This window comes from Bufo gargarizans, chromosome 2 (assembly GCF_014858855.1).
Source record: "Bufo gargarizans isolate SCDJY-AF-19 chromosome 2, ASM1485885v1, whole genome shotgun sequence".
Classification (NCBI taxonomy): Eukaryota; Metazoa; Chordata; class Amphibia; order Anura; family Bufonidae; genus Bufo; species Bufo gargarizans.
In genome coordinates this window covers 62,245,091-62,260,940 of record NC_058081.1, presented here as the reverse complement: position 1 = coordinate 62,260,940, position 15,850 = coordinate 62,245,091, and the positions used below count along the sequence as shown (strand labels likewise).

Below are 15,850 nucleotides of genomic sequence, written 5' to 3'. Positions count from 1 at the left end.
TTTGTGTGCATTTTTTTTTTCTATAAACATATCCACCTGATGTACAGCAAAAACGAGGTGTAAACAGGTCCACAATAAGATATGACATCCGATCTTTACATCTGTTTTTGACCTGATTTTATATGCTGTGTTTTAGTATTTGATGACTGTTAGTAGACTTCCTGGAGTTGTGTCGCAGCTTTGGGTAAGGGTTGCTTTCTCGAATGCTGACTTGTTTAGTTTCCTTATTCTGACCCCTCCCAGTCATTGCACAGGACATTCTTCTTCCTGGATGCGTTCCCAGCAGTGAGTAACGAACAGCTCAGTCTTCTGATCCTGGAGGTAAGGCTGTGTCTTCCTGATTGTTGTGTGTTTTATATGCTTCCTTATCTCATGTTATTTGTCTTTAACGAGGTTGTGCCAAGGGATAGGAGATAACTAATCACTGAGGGTCTGACTGATGGGACCTCCACCGATCCTGAGAACGTTCCCATTCCCCCACCTTTATGAAGTGACCGGTCAGGTCCTGCTCCCCCCATAGTCTTATAGGTGCTGGTCCCACTGCGGGGACCTGCATCTATATTGAGAACGGAGCCCCGCAAAGTGGTGGCTGGAGGACTTCTCTCCCCATAGAAATGAATTGGAGCTCACGGCACATGACCGGCCACCACTCCCATTCACTTGTATGGGTCGGATAGAAATAGCCAAGCCAGTGCTTGGCTATTTTCGGCAAACCCATAGAAAATTAATGGAGGGCGCCCTTCACCACTTTCTGGGCTCCGTTCTCGATATAGGTGCAGGTCCCAGCCCTGGGACCCTCACCTATTAGACAATGGGGGGCATATCCTAGCGATATGCCCCTATTATCTGAGATGAGACAGCCCCTTCACGGTGGTCCTGCACATTAAAAGTAGGTTGATGGTTGAACAGTCATCTGGTGAACGATCGTTATGCCAACTCATTCATACACATGTTAGTCCATGTTGGAAGTTACCGTCCTGAGAAAACCCCTTTTATTTTATTGAACCATTGTATAACAGTGTTATTAGATAAGGTATGAAGCTGCTGTTTTTCACTGGGTGTTGGTATTTTTTCAGCACTCTATGGTGGTATGTATCCGTGGCATACTGCTTAGATACTGAATTGGATAATATATCTGCAGTGTATAGTGGTGGCGGCAATATATACTATTATTATTTATCCAACTGTTTGACAGCGCTTTCTCAGTAGGCACTATACTGTATAACACCGAATTGAGACACCTTATGGAATGGTTATTTGTATATTATATGACAGTACGTTATGGGGGGAAAGGGGTGTCAACATAATGTACTGACTGGTCATCTCCAAGTGTAGGCCCATCCCTGAACGTCACAGGGCAGGAGTGATTCACCCAGTGAGGGCAATAATACTTACAACATATTACAACCCAGGAATAATGCATAAAGTGACATCACACTACATGAAAAAAAACATTGTGCTATCGTAGGAAAGGGTTGTTGCCTACAGTGATGTCACAATATAGGAATACACACAATGATGTCATACAACAGGGGTAATAAACACAGTGACATCACAGTGTAGAAGTAGTAAAGACAGTGATGTCACGGTAGAAGGATAATGCATACAGTGATGTCACAGTACAGGGATAATACATACAGTGATGTCACAGTACAGGGATAATGTACACAGTGATGTCACAGTACAGGGATAATACATACAGTGATGTCACAGTACAGGGATAATGCATACAGTGATGTCACAGTACAAGGATAATGCATACAGTGATGTCACAGTGCAGGGATAATAATGCCTTCAGTGATGTCACAGTACAGAGATAATAAACACAGTGATGTCACAGTACAGGGATAATGCATACAATAATGTCACAGTACAGGGATAATGCATACAGTGATGTCACGGTACAGGGATAATGCATACAGTGATGTCACAGTGCAGGGATAATAATGCCTTCAGTGATGTCACAGTACAGGGTTAATGCATACAATAATGTCACAGAACAGGGATAATGCATACAATAATGTCACAGAACAGGGATAATGCATACAGTGATGTCACATTACAGAGATAATGCACACAGTGATGTCACAGAACAGTGATAATGCATACAGTGATGTCACAGAACAGGGATAATGCATACACAGTGATGTCACAGTACAGGGATAATGCACACAGTGATGTCACAGAACAGGGATAATGCATACAGTGATGTCACAGTACAGGGATAATGCATACAGTGATGTCACAGTACAGGGATAATACATACAGTGATGTCACAGTACAGGGATAATGCATACAGTGATGTCACAGTACAGGGATAATACATACAGTGATGTCACAGTACAGGGATAATGCATACAGTGATGTCACAGTACAAGGATAATGCATACAGTGATGTCACAGTACAAGGATAATGCATACAGTGATGTCACAGTACAGGGATAATACATACAGTGATGTCACAGTACAGGGATAATGCATACAGTGATGTCACAGTACAAGGATAATGCATACAGTGATGTCACAGTACAAGGATAATGCATACAGTGATGTCACAGTACAGGGATAATGCATACAGTGATGTCACAGTACAGGGATAATGCATACAGCGATGTCACAGTACAGGGATAATGCATACAGTGATGTCACAGTACAAGGATAATGCATACAGTGATGTCACAGTACAAGGATAATAATGCCTTCAGTGATGTTACAGAACAGGGATAATGCATACAATAATGTCACAGAACAGGGATAATGCATACAGTGATGTCACGGTACAGGGATAATGCATACAGTGATGTCACAGTACAGGGATAATGTATACACAGTGATGTCACAGAACAGGGATAATGCATACAGTGATGTCACAGAACAGGGATAATGCATACAGTGAGGTCACAGTACAGGGATAATGCATACAGTGATGTCACAGAACAGGGATAATGCATACAGTGATGTCACAGTACAGGGATAATGCATACAGTGATGTCACAGAACAGGGATAATGCATACAGTGATGTCACAGTACAGGGATAATGCATACAGTGATGTCACAGTACAGGGATAATACATACAGTGATGTCACAGTACAGGGATAATACATACAGTGATGTCACAGTACAGGGATAATGCATACAGTGATGTCACAGTACAGGGATAATGTACACAGTGATGTCACAGTACAGGGATAATGTACACAGTGATGTCACAGTACAGGGATAATGCATACAGTGATGTCACAGTACAGAAACAAAAGAAAATGGTCTTCTCTCATGTAGCAGAGAAGCTTTAGGGCCCCATCATGAACTAGGGCTTAGATGCAATTGTTACCTCTGCACCCTCTGGAAATTACATTGTGTACCTATGTAGAGCGCCACACAATAGTCCTGAAAGTCCAGCACAAGTAGAAGCAGAGAGAAGAGTGCAAGAAGTGGTCCTGTATGAAGATTCAGAGGTCTGACTTTAAAGATCATGAGCCTCAGTGAAACATCTGTAACATGGCCTCCACATACCATTTATGATACTGGTGTCTTCTTATGTGACAGCACACACCGAGGCCTGTGCATGACCACAACCTCCGCATGCTCCTATGGCTACTCTTCTGTTCTGATTTTTGCAGCCCAATTTTACATGAAAACATCTGCTTCTCACTTTGTACTTTTACTTCCACTTTGACATCTTACAGACGCAAGGATGATCCTGATAGCAGTGTCCCCCGTACTCCTCTACCTGCTAAGCTTTACTCTGCTTCACCCTGTCGTTCTGGGAGAGAATGACAGGCCAATAATAGGTAAGCTGGAATACCACTGGAGTCAATTTTTTGTATTTATTCCACCCCCTTTTATGATGAGGACAATATCTAGTTATAATATCCTTCGATCCAAGACCTGTGCCGATTAGCATAACAAGGAAACCTTCCCTTATTGTCTACAGGGACATAGTGGTTAAGTGGCCAAGCCTAGGACTACAGTTCATCCAAGTCCTCTAAAATTTAAGACAAGGTGCAGTATCAGGCATGACCATCTGGACAAGTCACCATGCCTGTATAGACCATGAAGGGCGATGTAATACTCATAGAAGCACTATTGTGCTAATTGTCAGGAGTCCCAGAGGTCAGTTCCTCACCAATCAAACATTTATGGTCCATCCTACAGATAGACCATCAAAGTTAGTGCGTAGGTAACATTTTTGCATAAAGGGCAGTTGACTGTACGACAATAACTTTTCAAAATTAGGTTTTAAAGAGAACCTGTAATCAGGACATCCCAACAGAACCCATTTACTTATAATGGGGTCTGTTGGGTTTGCACTATGGTGTCCTCATTTGAATTGCAGTGCTGGATGCTCGTAGGAGAAAGGTCCTGTGATGATGTAACATGTAGATATTACTGGTCACATGACAATGACATAAACACAGGTCCTTTCTCCTATAAGCATCCAGGAGGAGTGTTGCTGCAGAAGAAGTTTTCTGAAGTTTGATGTGGAGATTACATTAGGAGAAGGTGACAGAGGGTGTTATACTGTATACTGAGTACCGTGTTATACTATATACTGGAGGCTATACTATGTACTATGAGGGGCTGGGGTGTTATACTATATACTGTGTGGGACTGGGGGTGGTATACTATATATGTGGTATACAGTGGCGTAACTAGAGTTCTATGAGCCCCAGGGCAAACTCTGGATCAGGACCCCCCAACACCGTGCCCGGTCTCACCTTCTGTGACTGTGATTGTGGTCTTTGGTAATAATAATATCCCCACCACTAATACAACTAATAGCACCCACAGTAATATCCCTATAGTGCCCTTCCACTGCCCCCAATAATGTCCCCCACTGCCCCAGGCAATGTCTTTCACTACCCCCAGTAGTGTCCCCCACTGCCCCAGACAATGTCTCTCACTACCCCCAGTAGTGTCCCCCACTGCCCCAGGTAATGTCTCTCCCTGCCCCTAGTAGTGTTCCCCACTGCTCCCGGTAATGTCCCTCACTGCCCCGGTAATGTCCCCCACTGACCCAGGCAATGTCTCTCACTACCCCCAGTAGTGTCCCCCACTGCCCCAGGTAATGTCTTTCCCTGCCCCCAGTAGTGTCCCCCACTGCTCCCGGTAATGTCCCTCACTGCCCCCGGTAATGTCCCCCACTGCCCCCGGTAATGTCCCCCACTGCCCCCGGTAATGTCCCCCACTGCCCCCGGTAATGACCCCCACTGCCCCGGTAATGTCCCTCACTGCCCCCGGTAATGACCCTCTCTGCCCCCGGTAATGACCCTCACTGCCCCTGGTAATGACCCTCACTGCCCCCGGTAATGACCCTCACTGCCCCCGGTAATGACCCTCACTGCCCCCGGTAATGACCCCCACTGCCCCCGGTAATGACCCCCACTGCCCCCGGTAATGACCCCCACTGCCCCCGGTAATGTTCCCCCACTGCCCCGGTAATGTTCCCCCACTGCCCCAGGTAATGTCCCCCACTGCCCCCGGTAGTGTCCCTCACTGCCCCCGGTAATGTCCCCCACTGCCCCTAGTAGTGTCTCACACTGCCCCCTGTCTTCACTCACATGTAACGGGGCCCGGCACTGTCACTGTACTTCATGTCGGGCCCGTCAGTGCTCGACTCACCTTCAGCACATGCAGTACAGCATTCTAGTAGGGCAGCGCTGGGGCCTGATAGATGCTGGAGCGCATGTGATGTAGGTGAGTTGAGCGCTCTGATGGGGCCCAGCATAAAGTACAGTGACAGTGCCGGGGGTCCTATTACATGTGAGCACAGCGGGCCCCCTCCCCCTGCCAGGCCCGTTCAAGGCCACACCCTCTGCGACTGCAATTGTTACACCCCTGGTGGTATATTTTACCAGAAAAAATAAATGTGGGGGAAAGGGGGGATGGTCTGAGCAAAGGGAGGAAGGGGGCCCAAAATGGGTAAACAGCCCCGGGCCTATGATACACTCAATCCGCCCCTGCCTGTATTGTGAAATAAATGTAAGGTGTTTTATCCCTTGAAGGGTTCTCTTTAACATATTGGCAGCTAGAGAAATAGGGGTACAGCTCGTGGCATTAAAGGTGTTACAGAACACATTGAACACACCGTGGTCCTGGTAAGTTTACTAGAAGACGTGTGACTATAATACTGCATATTTATAAGAGCCTATTTATCCTGTATCACATTTCTCAGGAATCATAACTCAGGAGGTCTCAGATGAGGTGTTCCTTCAGTATGGTAAAACATATATTGCGGACTCCTATGTAAAGTTTCTTGAGTCAGCTGGTAGCAGAGTGGTTCCTATCCGGTGAGTGTGAACGTCCATGATAAAATCTGCAAGTTTAGGCTGAACATGTCATATGAAGATGTCTAATTTATCCATTTTTGTAAAGTGAGGACTTTATGCAGTGTGATATAATTACGTTAGGATTGAATGGGTTGATAAAACACTTGCCTTTCTGACCATCAATGAACCACTGAGGTCTTCATGATGACAATACTCAGTTAAGAAAAGAGGCTCTTTGACTGGCACTAATAGCTCTTCAATGCCAACAAGCTTACAAATATAGTTATTTCCTCAAGAGGTCCTGGCACACATGGCTAATGACACATTGGTGGACATCTACAAAAACAATAAAGGGGCTCCTTGATCTTTACAACTGCCAATTTGATGAGACATATGGTATTTCCTACCCTGAGACACCTGAGGGAAACTAACTGTGACATCACAGCAGATAACCTGACAATTGTTTACCTGACTAAAGATAATTTTAATGTTACACCGTGTTACTTTTAAAAATCCACATGTGTTTTCACAGTGGCTTGCCTTAAACCCACCTGTGATGTCACAGTGGCTTGCCTTAAACCCACCTGTGATGTCACAGTGGCTTGCCTTAAACCCACCTGTGATGTCACAGTGGCTTGCCTTAAACCCACCTGTGATGTCACAGTGGCTTGCCTTAAACCCACCTGTGATGTCACAGTGGCTTGCCTTAAACCCACCTGTGATGTCACAGTGGCTTGCCTTAAACCCACCTGTGATGTCACAGGGGCTTGCCTTAAACCCACCTGTGATGTCACAGGGGCTTGCCTTAAACCCACCTGTGATGTCACAGTGGCTTGCCTTAAACCCACCTGTGATGTCACAGTGGCTTGCCTTAAACCCACCTGTGATGTCACAGTGGCTTGCCTTAAACCCACCTGTGATGTCACAGTGGCTTGCCTTAAACCCACCTGTGATGTCACAGTGGCTTGCCTTAAACCCACCTGTGATGTCACAGTGGCTTGCCTTAAACCCACCTGTGATGTCACAGTGGCTTGCCTGACCGAAACCCACTTATGATGGGTGGTTTGTGGGTGCACAAGTGTAATAATTGTATGTATATATAGAGAGTGTATGTCCTTGCTAAATTCATGTATAGGCTGTTGCCATTTATCACCTTGAGCTTTTGTTTTCCGTCCAACCCTGGAGGCTAAAAAAAAGGACTACTGACTAACATCAGTAGGTACTTTCACATACCAAATTAAGACCATGATGTTTCTACTATTTCAGGCTGAATCTGAGTGAGGATGAATATGTCCATCTTTTCAAGTCCATCAATGGGTGAGTTTTGGGAGCTTGAAGGTCATAAATAGGTGAAACTTGAAGCTTCAAAGCCCCAAACTGAAAATCAAAAACATCCCCCCCCCCCCCTTTCCACTCGTACTATGTACCATTTATAATACTATTGTCATCTTATGTGATAGTGGGACCTCTTCACCCTCTTGGGGTACCTGCAAAATCCACATGAAATCTGCACAAAAATCTGCACTATTTATTGCGGTTTTGGAGAAGTTTTTGTTCTGGATTTTCATTTTTGTTTTATGTTAACAACCCCATTGAAGTCTGTAGGTAAAACCACTATAGATAAGCTGCAGAATCCCACAATTGACATGCTGTAGATTTCAAAATCTGCGTGGCGGGTAAATTTCCATATGGTAAAAAGCAAATTTTTCAGATCTCATTCACTTTGCTGGTACTGTATTATGCTGTGGTTTTTCCACATAAAAATCCATGTGAAAAACCACTCATAATCTGAAATGTGTGCAGGTAGCCTTAGGTCACATTTTATATTCAATTGATCCCTATGAATTGCTAATCCCCATATATTATTTACCCATAAAACTTAACTTTTATAATATTTATGTGTTTAAAATAATTCCTAGCGCTCTATACAGTAGACAGTCTTGTAGAAGATGGCCCACCTAGATAATGCAGGATAGACCGATATGACCGGTATTGTGTACTAAACTTTTTCTTTAAATTAGATTGTGTGAAGTCCTGGATCACAACTGAAAATTTTATAGTGTAGTCCCTGACTTTGTTTGCCTGGAGTTGGCGTCCTAAAAGCTGTTATAGGAGAGGAAACTGAAAATTGCTGCTATGTATTATTAGTGATGTATTGGTCAACGACCCTGTGTGATGTGAACATCTCCTCTTTTTAGTTAGTGACTCAATGCCAATCCCCTCTGAGATCCTTCTTTATCTTCCAGACGTTCAAGCAATTGTCAACTCCATGTGCATCAGTAGAAGGAATCAGTGTATATTTTGGGAATAACTACCTGCACATATGCATACTTCACAAAATATATTCGGGCCATTAGGACTGATCTCTTGACATCTCAAAATGGTGGATATTAACGTAATAAAAATATTACTTTTGGTGTAGCTGGTGTGGGGATGCAAGGTCCCTCTCCTCCCTGACCATCTAGGATGCACCAAAGCCATCTGAATGTTTGGATACCATTCATTTAGCCTGCTATATGGTGGTGGAAGAGGTTCTACCTCTCCACCACACAACCAACCAATGTAAAACAGATGAAAATTGCGGGGAGAGACTTACACAAAAACAGAGGGTATTTTTAAAGCAGAGTCAGACTGACCCATCAGAGCACCAGAAGGTCATCAATTTCCAGGGGTATAATATATGTATTATTTATGTGTTGTATAATGGCTATCTATCTCTTTCTTAGAGTCCTGTTTCCGGGAGGAGCAGTTGATATCCTGAATTCTAGCTTTTCGCGGACAGCTGACATATTTTATAAGCTAGCTATTGAGGTGAGCGACCAAGAGGAAGATACAAAGTTTATGGGTGCTGTGTGACATCTGCCCCAATCTGGAAAAAATTACAATTTGCTTTTAACATTTGTTTTGCCCCATAAAAATTGACGGGACTCTTTAATACCCAATGAGCTTCCCACAAAGTATGACTGGCCTCTTCGGGTCATCTACTTATCTGCAGACCTTTATAGGTAGAGCTATACAATGCGTAACTCCTGGTTCCCCAATGCAACATTTGTAAGAGGGCTCCTCAATAAGCATGTGTTATTTATAATACTGGAGTTTGTTTCTGGAGGCATTTGAGTTCCCTCAGGCACCACAGGTATGACTGCTACCATTGCACCAGCTATAGCAATAGCTACACCCCATAGTTGGGCTTTCCATTACTCAAGGAAAATATTGTTTGCTGTCCATGCACTGTATCTAATAATACTGACAAAGATAGAGTATTTTAAAGGGGTTATCCAAGACTTTTATAGTGATGGCCTCTCTTGTGGCGCTGTGGCCTTCTCTCAGCTCACCAAGCATAGCACTGTACATTGTACAGCGGCTATGCTTGATATCGCAGCTCAGCCTAATTTACTTCAATACGGCTGAGCTGTGCCTAGGCCATGTGACCGATGAACATGACATCACATGGCCTAAGATAAGCTGCGAGAAGGCTGCAGCGCTATTGCGAGTGCTGTTGACTTCTCAAACAGCTGAGGCAGGGAACCCGGGTGTGGGACACCCACCAATTAGATACCGATGACTTATCCAGAGAATAAGTCATCAGTATAAAAGTCTTGGAATACCCCTTTAAGTGTCTCTCAGAAACACTAGGTCTCATGTTATACCGCTGGGGTAGTATGCATCTCTGAGGTTTGTCTGCTCCATGGCTATGAGAACTTTTCATATTTCTAGTTTTGCACATTGTTAGAAATATTTTTGAAGTTCCGTTGTTATGATACAGTAACTTTTTAAGGGGGTTTTTCAGTAGGGAAATTTTTTATCAAAGTATTCAGGGTGGTTTAATACCATACCCCCTTCCTCTTCACTTCCACTCTGATGCTTACCTGGTCTCCACTGACCTCCACTTTCTGACACACAGGAAATGTCACCTAAAACAATCACTGGCTGAGTTGGGCCACCACCAGCGATTGGCTGTGGGAAAATGTCCTTCCATTTCCTGTCTGTCAACATGGGACCAGGAAGTAGAGACCAGCGGTCATCTGGTAAGCTTCAGGACCACAAAGGTGGGGGATCGGTGAGGTGGGTATCACACCATTTATGTTTTTAACACACTACTAGCCTTTTGAGAAATGTTTTTCCTTTGCTGGACAACCTTTTTATATAATGGCTCCTATAAGTTTGAGTGGGCACAGAGAGTAGAGTTTCCAACCATCTCTTCATTTACAGACAGTCTGCAAAAATTGGGTACTTTTTTCCAACATCCATGATATTTTATAGGTGCGTCCAACATTATATTTGAGACTGGTGGCACCTGAGAAGAGTATTATGATAAATTATCAGCATTTTACATCTCTCAGTGAATGCTATTAATTAGTGTTGAGCGCGAATATTCGAATCACGAATATTTATCTCGAATATCGCAACTTCGAGAATTCATGAATATTTCGAACATAATGGTATATATCCGCTATATCGAATATTCGGCATTTTTTAACATCATGATTTATTGGCCCACAAGCAACTTAAGCAGGGAGGAATCATGTTTTTTAGATGTTAGAAAATGTCATGATTCCCTCCTGATTAAGTTGCTTGTGGGCCAATGACTAATTGGCCCACAAGTAAGAAGCAGTGAGGAATCATGTTTTCAGATTGAGATTGAAAAAAATTACGAATATTCTAAAAACAAATATATAGTACTATATTCTAAATAGTGCTATATATTCGTTTTTTAGAATATTCATCATTTTTTTCCATCTGAACTCCTGATTCCTCCCTGCTTAAATTGCTTGTGGGGCAATGACTGTTCACTTCAGATGGAAAAAAAATGACGAAAATTCAAAAAAAAACTAATATATAGCACTATATTCTATAGTGTTATATTTTTTTTTTTACCCATTTCGCATTACGCAATTTTTACACTGCAGATTTTTCGCAATCGCGTAATAATCTCAAATACAAATATTCGCGAATATGTGACGAATATTCTACCACATATTCGTGAAATATTGCGAATTTGAATATGGGACCTGCCGCTCATCACTATTAATAATTTCATATCTATATATTGAGCTACATAGACATGTATTACTTATAATCTGTATCATTCATTATGGTTTTCCAACTTTTCCATTAAAAAAATGCCTGTAATTTTTAGGTAGGTTGGTGCTGTATACAGAAAAAGGAAGTGTTGGTGGGACTTCTCTTTCAGTAGACAGTTCTCCTCCAATCAGTGTTGACTATAGAGTTGACCAATATTATCAGGCTGATGTTTCTGATCAGGGGCGTAGTTATAGGGGAAGAAGCTGCTTTGGGGCCCAGACTCACAAGTGCTCCCTCAACATTATTATACAATGACATTATGTACAGTGACCGTATAGACAGTGTAGGAAACTCATGGAGCGGCTGCCAGGCCTGGTCTGAGAGAGCAATCTTTACTAGCCACAGGGGTGGAGGTTGCATGAAAGGAGGGGTTACTAGGCAAGTTACTAGGGGAAGGGGGCCTCCATTCAAAAATTTGCTGTGGGGCCCAGTCATTTTTAGTTACGCTACTGTTTCTGATTGATATATAATAACCGATTCTCGTCTGTTTCTCAGGCCGCATCCACTGGTATTTATTTCCCTATCTGGGGCACTTGTATGGGTTTCCAGATTCTTACTGCACTGACATCTGGGAAGAACTTATTATGTAAAACGTCTGCTGAGAATATATCCCTCCCACTCTTCCTTACTGATGGTAAGCCCTATCTCAAGTACAGTTTCATGGGATGCCATTGTACCTATGTGTGTTTTTAGACTAGGGGTCAGTTTGGGTCAGTGACTTCATCGTCCACCACCTCCTCTTCCACTTCCTCACTCTGGTTATCCTCTTGACCTGTTGACCTAACAAGAACCTCAGTTATTGACAACTGTGTCTTGAGACACTAATTGCGGTTGGCTTATTGGCGACTGTGTCTCCTCATCATAATCCACCTCGTGAAACACTAATTGCCGTTCCCCACCATCATCTTCTTCTGACTGTGGATGCTCCAGTTTAGGAATCGGGACACAAGATCTCCTTATGTCCCTCTTCAAGCGGAATGGCGCTGAAAAGAGCTCCTCGAAATATCCATGGTGGGTGGAAGGAGTATCAGGGTGAGGATTGTGTTGACCAGATTCTTGGCTACTGAGACTGGACTTTGTGGAAGACAGGGTGGAGCTTAACCGACTGGAAACATTATCTGCTACAATCCAACCGACCACCTGGTCGCACTGGTCTGACTTTGAGAACGGTCTCCTGCGCTGCCCTGCAAACGGTGACATGAAGCTAGGTATCGTGGATGAGTGTGTTTCTTGTGCTCTGGCAGCAGGCACAGTTTTACCTCGCTCAGGGCCACGACCTCTGCGTGCACCATCAGCAGCATGGCCACTTACCCGTCCCTTACTGCTCACCTTGCTGATATTAAATGGTACTAAAATGACACTGAATGAATGTCACTGATGCTTAGGATGCGCACACCTTAAACAGGAGGTATAGCGCAAGTAATGATGCTGTCACCACCGGCTAATAATTTTTTTTACTGAATAAATGTCACTGATATTTAGGATGCGCACACATTTCACAGGAGGTGTAGCGCAAGTAACGTCGCTGTCACCACCGGCTAATAAAACATTTGACTGAATTATGGACACTGAAACTGTATTTAGGATGGGAAATTGTTATACAAGAGATGTAGCGCAAGTAATGTCGCTGCCACCAGCAGCAACATTTTTTTACTGAATGTCACTGATATTTCGGATACGCAAATGTTATACAGGAGATGTAGCGCAGGTCATGTAAATGTCCGCAGCGGACACTGTCTATGGAAAAAATACACTGATACTTTTAGGCTGCATACATGTTACACAGGAGATGTAGCGCAGATACTGTCGCTGTCTGCAGCGGCCAATCAATTGCAAGCTTTTTAGAGCAGGTTGCTGCCAGATACAACTATAGTCCTTAAAAGGACTTTTGGGTCTCTAACAAGTTTTAGCAATTTAGGTTGCGCTAAAAATATATATTGATGCCACACACAATAGTCCTTAAAAGCACTTTTGGGTCTATAACAAGTATAAAAACTTAAATATTGCTATTTCAATCCCTACACTATCTTTCCCTTCTGCTCTCCAGCTCTCCCTGACTAATACTGAGCCGAACTATATAGCACCCGATGGCGCGTTCCGGCCAGCCAATCACTGTAATGCCAGCAGCCAACATGGCTACGTCATTACAGTGGATGGCAGTACTTACTTTCACATTTATTGGCTGCGTACCAGCCAACAAACGTGCGGGGAGGAGACTCGAGCATTGCGCTCAAGCACACGCGGTATTCGGCCAAACACTGCGATGCTCGAGCCAAACTAGTGTTCGGCCAAGCATGCTCGCCCAACACTAGTAACGTGTAAATATTTCAATAAATTAGCATAATGAGTTCATAAAAAATAATATTTTCATTAAAACCCATAAAATACTAAAATCATCAATTAGTCCATCAGATATTATATCAACCAGTCCAGCCAGAATTAGTTTGGTGACAAAACTCCCGCTAACAAACACAGTTCAAAGCATAAAGGGTGGGTGGGGGCTCATCCTAAATCTTCTCGAACAGACTCCAACCACTGTTAAACACTGCAATATAAAGGGGATTTTTTGAGCAATTGACAACTTCAGCCAATAAATAGATTAAAATCTCCCCGCTCTTGGACTAGAAATAACTAGATTAAACTGCTCATGCTCTGCTCAGCTGACTTTGGACTCTGGACATTTGCCCTTATTGCTACCATGCAAAGCCATCAACTGCCTACTTTAATGCATTTTGAAGGGTTAACTTGCACTGTGATTTATGCTGTTGCGTGCACTTTTTCCTATTGCTGAACTGCATTTATATGTTTATTTTAATATATCCTGTTCATTTACAATGTTGATGTTTATGTGCACTGCACTGTGGGTTTAATACACAGCCAGCTGTTACTAAGAGACATTATGACTTTTTTTTTTATCTTTGTAAAGTTTTGGAGGGAAAAAAACAGACACACTGACCTCCTGACTGTCTGGTTTAGGATACTTTCACACTTTCATTTTTCTTTTCCGGCATAGAGTTCCGTCCTAGGGGCTCTATACCGGAAAAGAACTGATCAGGCATATCCCCATGCATTCTGAATGGAGAGCAATCCGTTCAGGATGAATCAGGATGTCTTCAGTTCAGTCTTTTTGACTAATCAGGTAAAAGATAAAACCGCAGCATGCTACGGTTTTATCTCTGGCCAAAAAACTGAAGACTTGTCTAAATGCCGCCCTTTTTTTTGCCATAGGGATGTATTAGTGCTGAATCCGGCATTCAAAATACCGGAATGGCAGATCCGACCTTCCGCAGACCGAAAAAAAGTGAAAAAATAAATGCCGGATTCATTTTTCTGGATGACATCGGAAAGACGGATCTGGCATTTCAATGCATTTTTCTGACTGATCAGGCATTTTTCAGACTAATCAGGATCCTGATCAGTCTTACAAATGACATCAGTTGGCATACGTTTTGCCGGAACTGCTTGCCGGATCACTCTGCCGCAATTGTGAAAGTAGCCTTAGCTCTGTTGTTTATGTCTGAAGATGTTCAATGTCTGGAAAAACTGCTTACTCATTCCCATAGACTTAGATTAAAGCGCTATACAAGTCTATGACAGACTGAAATTGTAACATTTTATCTGTTTAGGCTGCGCTTCTCCACTCTGCCCCTCCCACTAGAAGGTTCTAGTTCAGCTAGAAGCTGTATATAAGTGATCACACCTTGACAATGTCCAGAGGACCATGCATAGTTTTGGGGTCACCGCCAAATCTGGCCACTGAAAGTGCTGCTGTAATAAATAAAAGAGAGGGGGGATGAGAAAGAGAAAGAAACAGAAACCGGGGAACATGAGAGGAGAACAAGAGAGGAGAAGAGCAAATATTGGGGAACCAACCCCTAAAAAAATTGCCCTGAATTTTTAGGGCAAAAACCCTTAAACTGAATATGCCAGTGACTAAGCCACCAACAAATTCCTATGGGGGCCCCTTGACATTGAGGGAGATTTATCAAGACTGGCATTCCCATATGCCAGTCTTGATCCCCCATGAACTAGAGTAGGCAAATGTCTCTTAATAAATTAGTCTCATCTCTGCCACTCTGTCCGCCAGAATCTCAAATCCAACTCGAGCTATAATTTATGCCAGTTTCTGGCGTAAATTATATTAAATCAGGCAGGCTCTGATAGGCTCCACCCCTCTAGCCAATCCCTGCCCCTTTTTTGCCACTTCAGAAAAGTGGCCACATGCTGAAAAAGTTGCTAATTGTGGTGCAAATATGGCATGTGCCATAATTTGCGAATTTAACAGCCATAATAACTGTCCCCCCAAAAGGTAATCTCTGATGGCTGGTTTAGGATCCCAGTAGCCTTATTATCTTACTAGCTGTCAGAGTGAATATGATCTCTAAATATATTTTACTTATTTATCTATGTACTTTATTTTAATTTGTCTTCAATAGTTCATTATAGAACCTGTGTGTTAAGGTGCATTCACATAACCGTATGTATTTTCCGGTC

General features: G+C 43.1%; 1 protein-coding gene across 2 annotated transcripts in view; it reads left to right on the top strand.

Moving 5' to 3' along the window:
• Nucleotides 1–215: 215 nt before the first annotated feature.
• Nucleotides 216–15,850, top strand: part of LOC122927317 (gamma-glutamyl hydrolase-like) — a 30,453-nt gene continuing 14,818 nt past the window's right edge. For both annotated transcript variants that reach the window (XR_006387777.1, XM_044279044.1), the window contains exons 1-6: nucleotides 216–321; nucleotides 3,689–3,793; nucleotides 6,178–6,292; nucleotides 7,538–7,588; nucleotides 8,998–9,082; nucleotides 11,852–11,990. Coding sequence is in view for 1 of the 2 variants with exons in the window: in XM_044279044.1 (XP_044134979.1) it covers nucleotides 3,697–3,793; nucleotides 6,178–6,292; nucleotides 7,538–7,588; nucleotides 8,998–9,082; nucleotides 11,852–11,990 (487 nt within the window). In the remaining variant the exon portion in view is untranslated. The remainder of the gene's footprint in view (nucleotides 322–3,688; nucleotides 3,794–6,177; nucleotides 6,293–7,537; nucleotides 7,589–8,997; nucleotides 9,083–11,851; nucleotides 11,991–15,850) is intronic.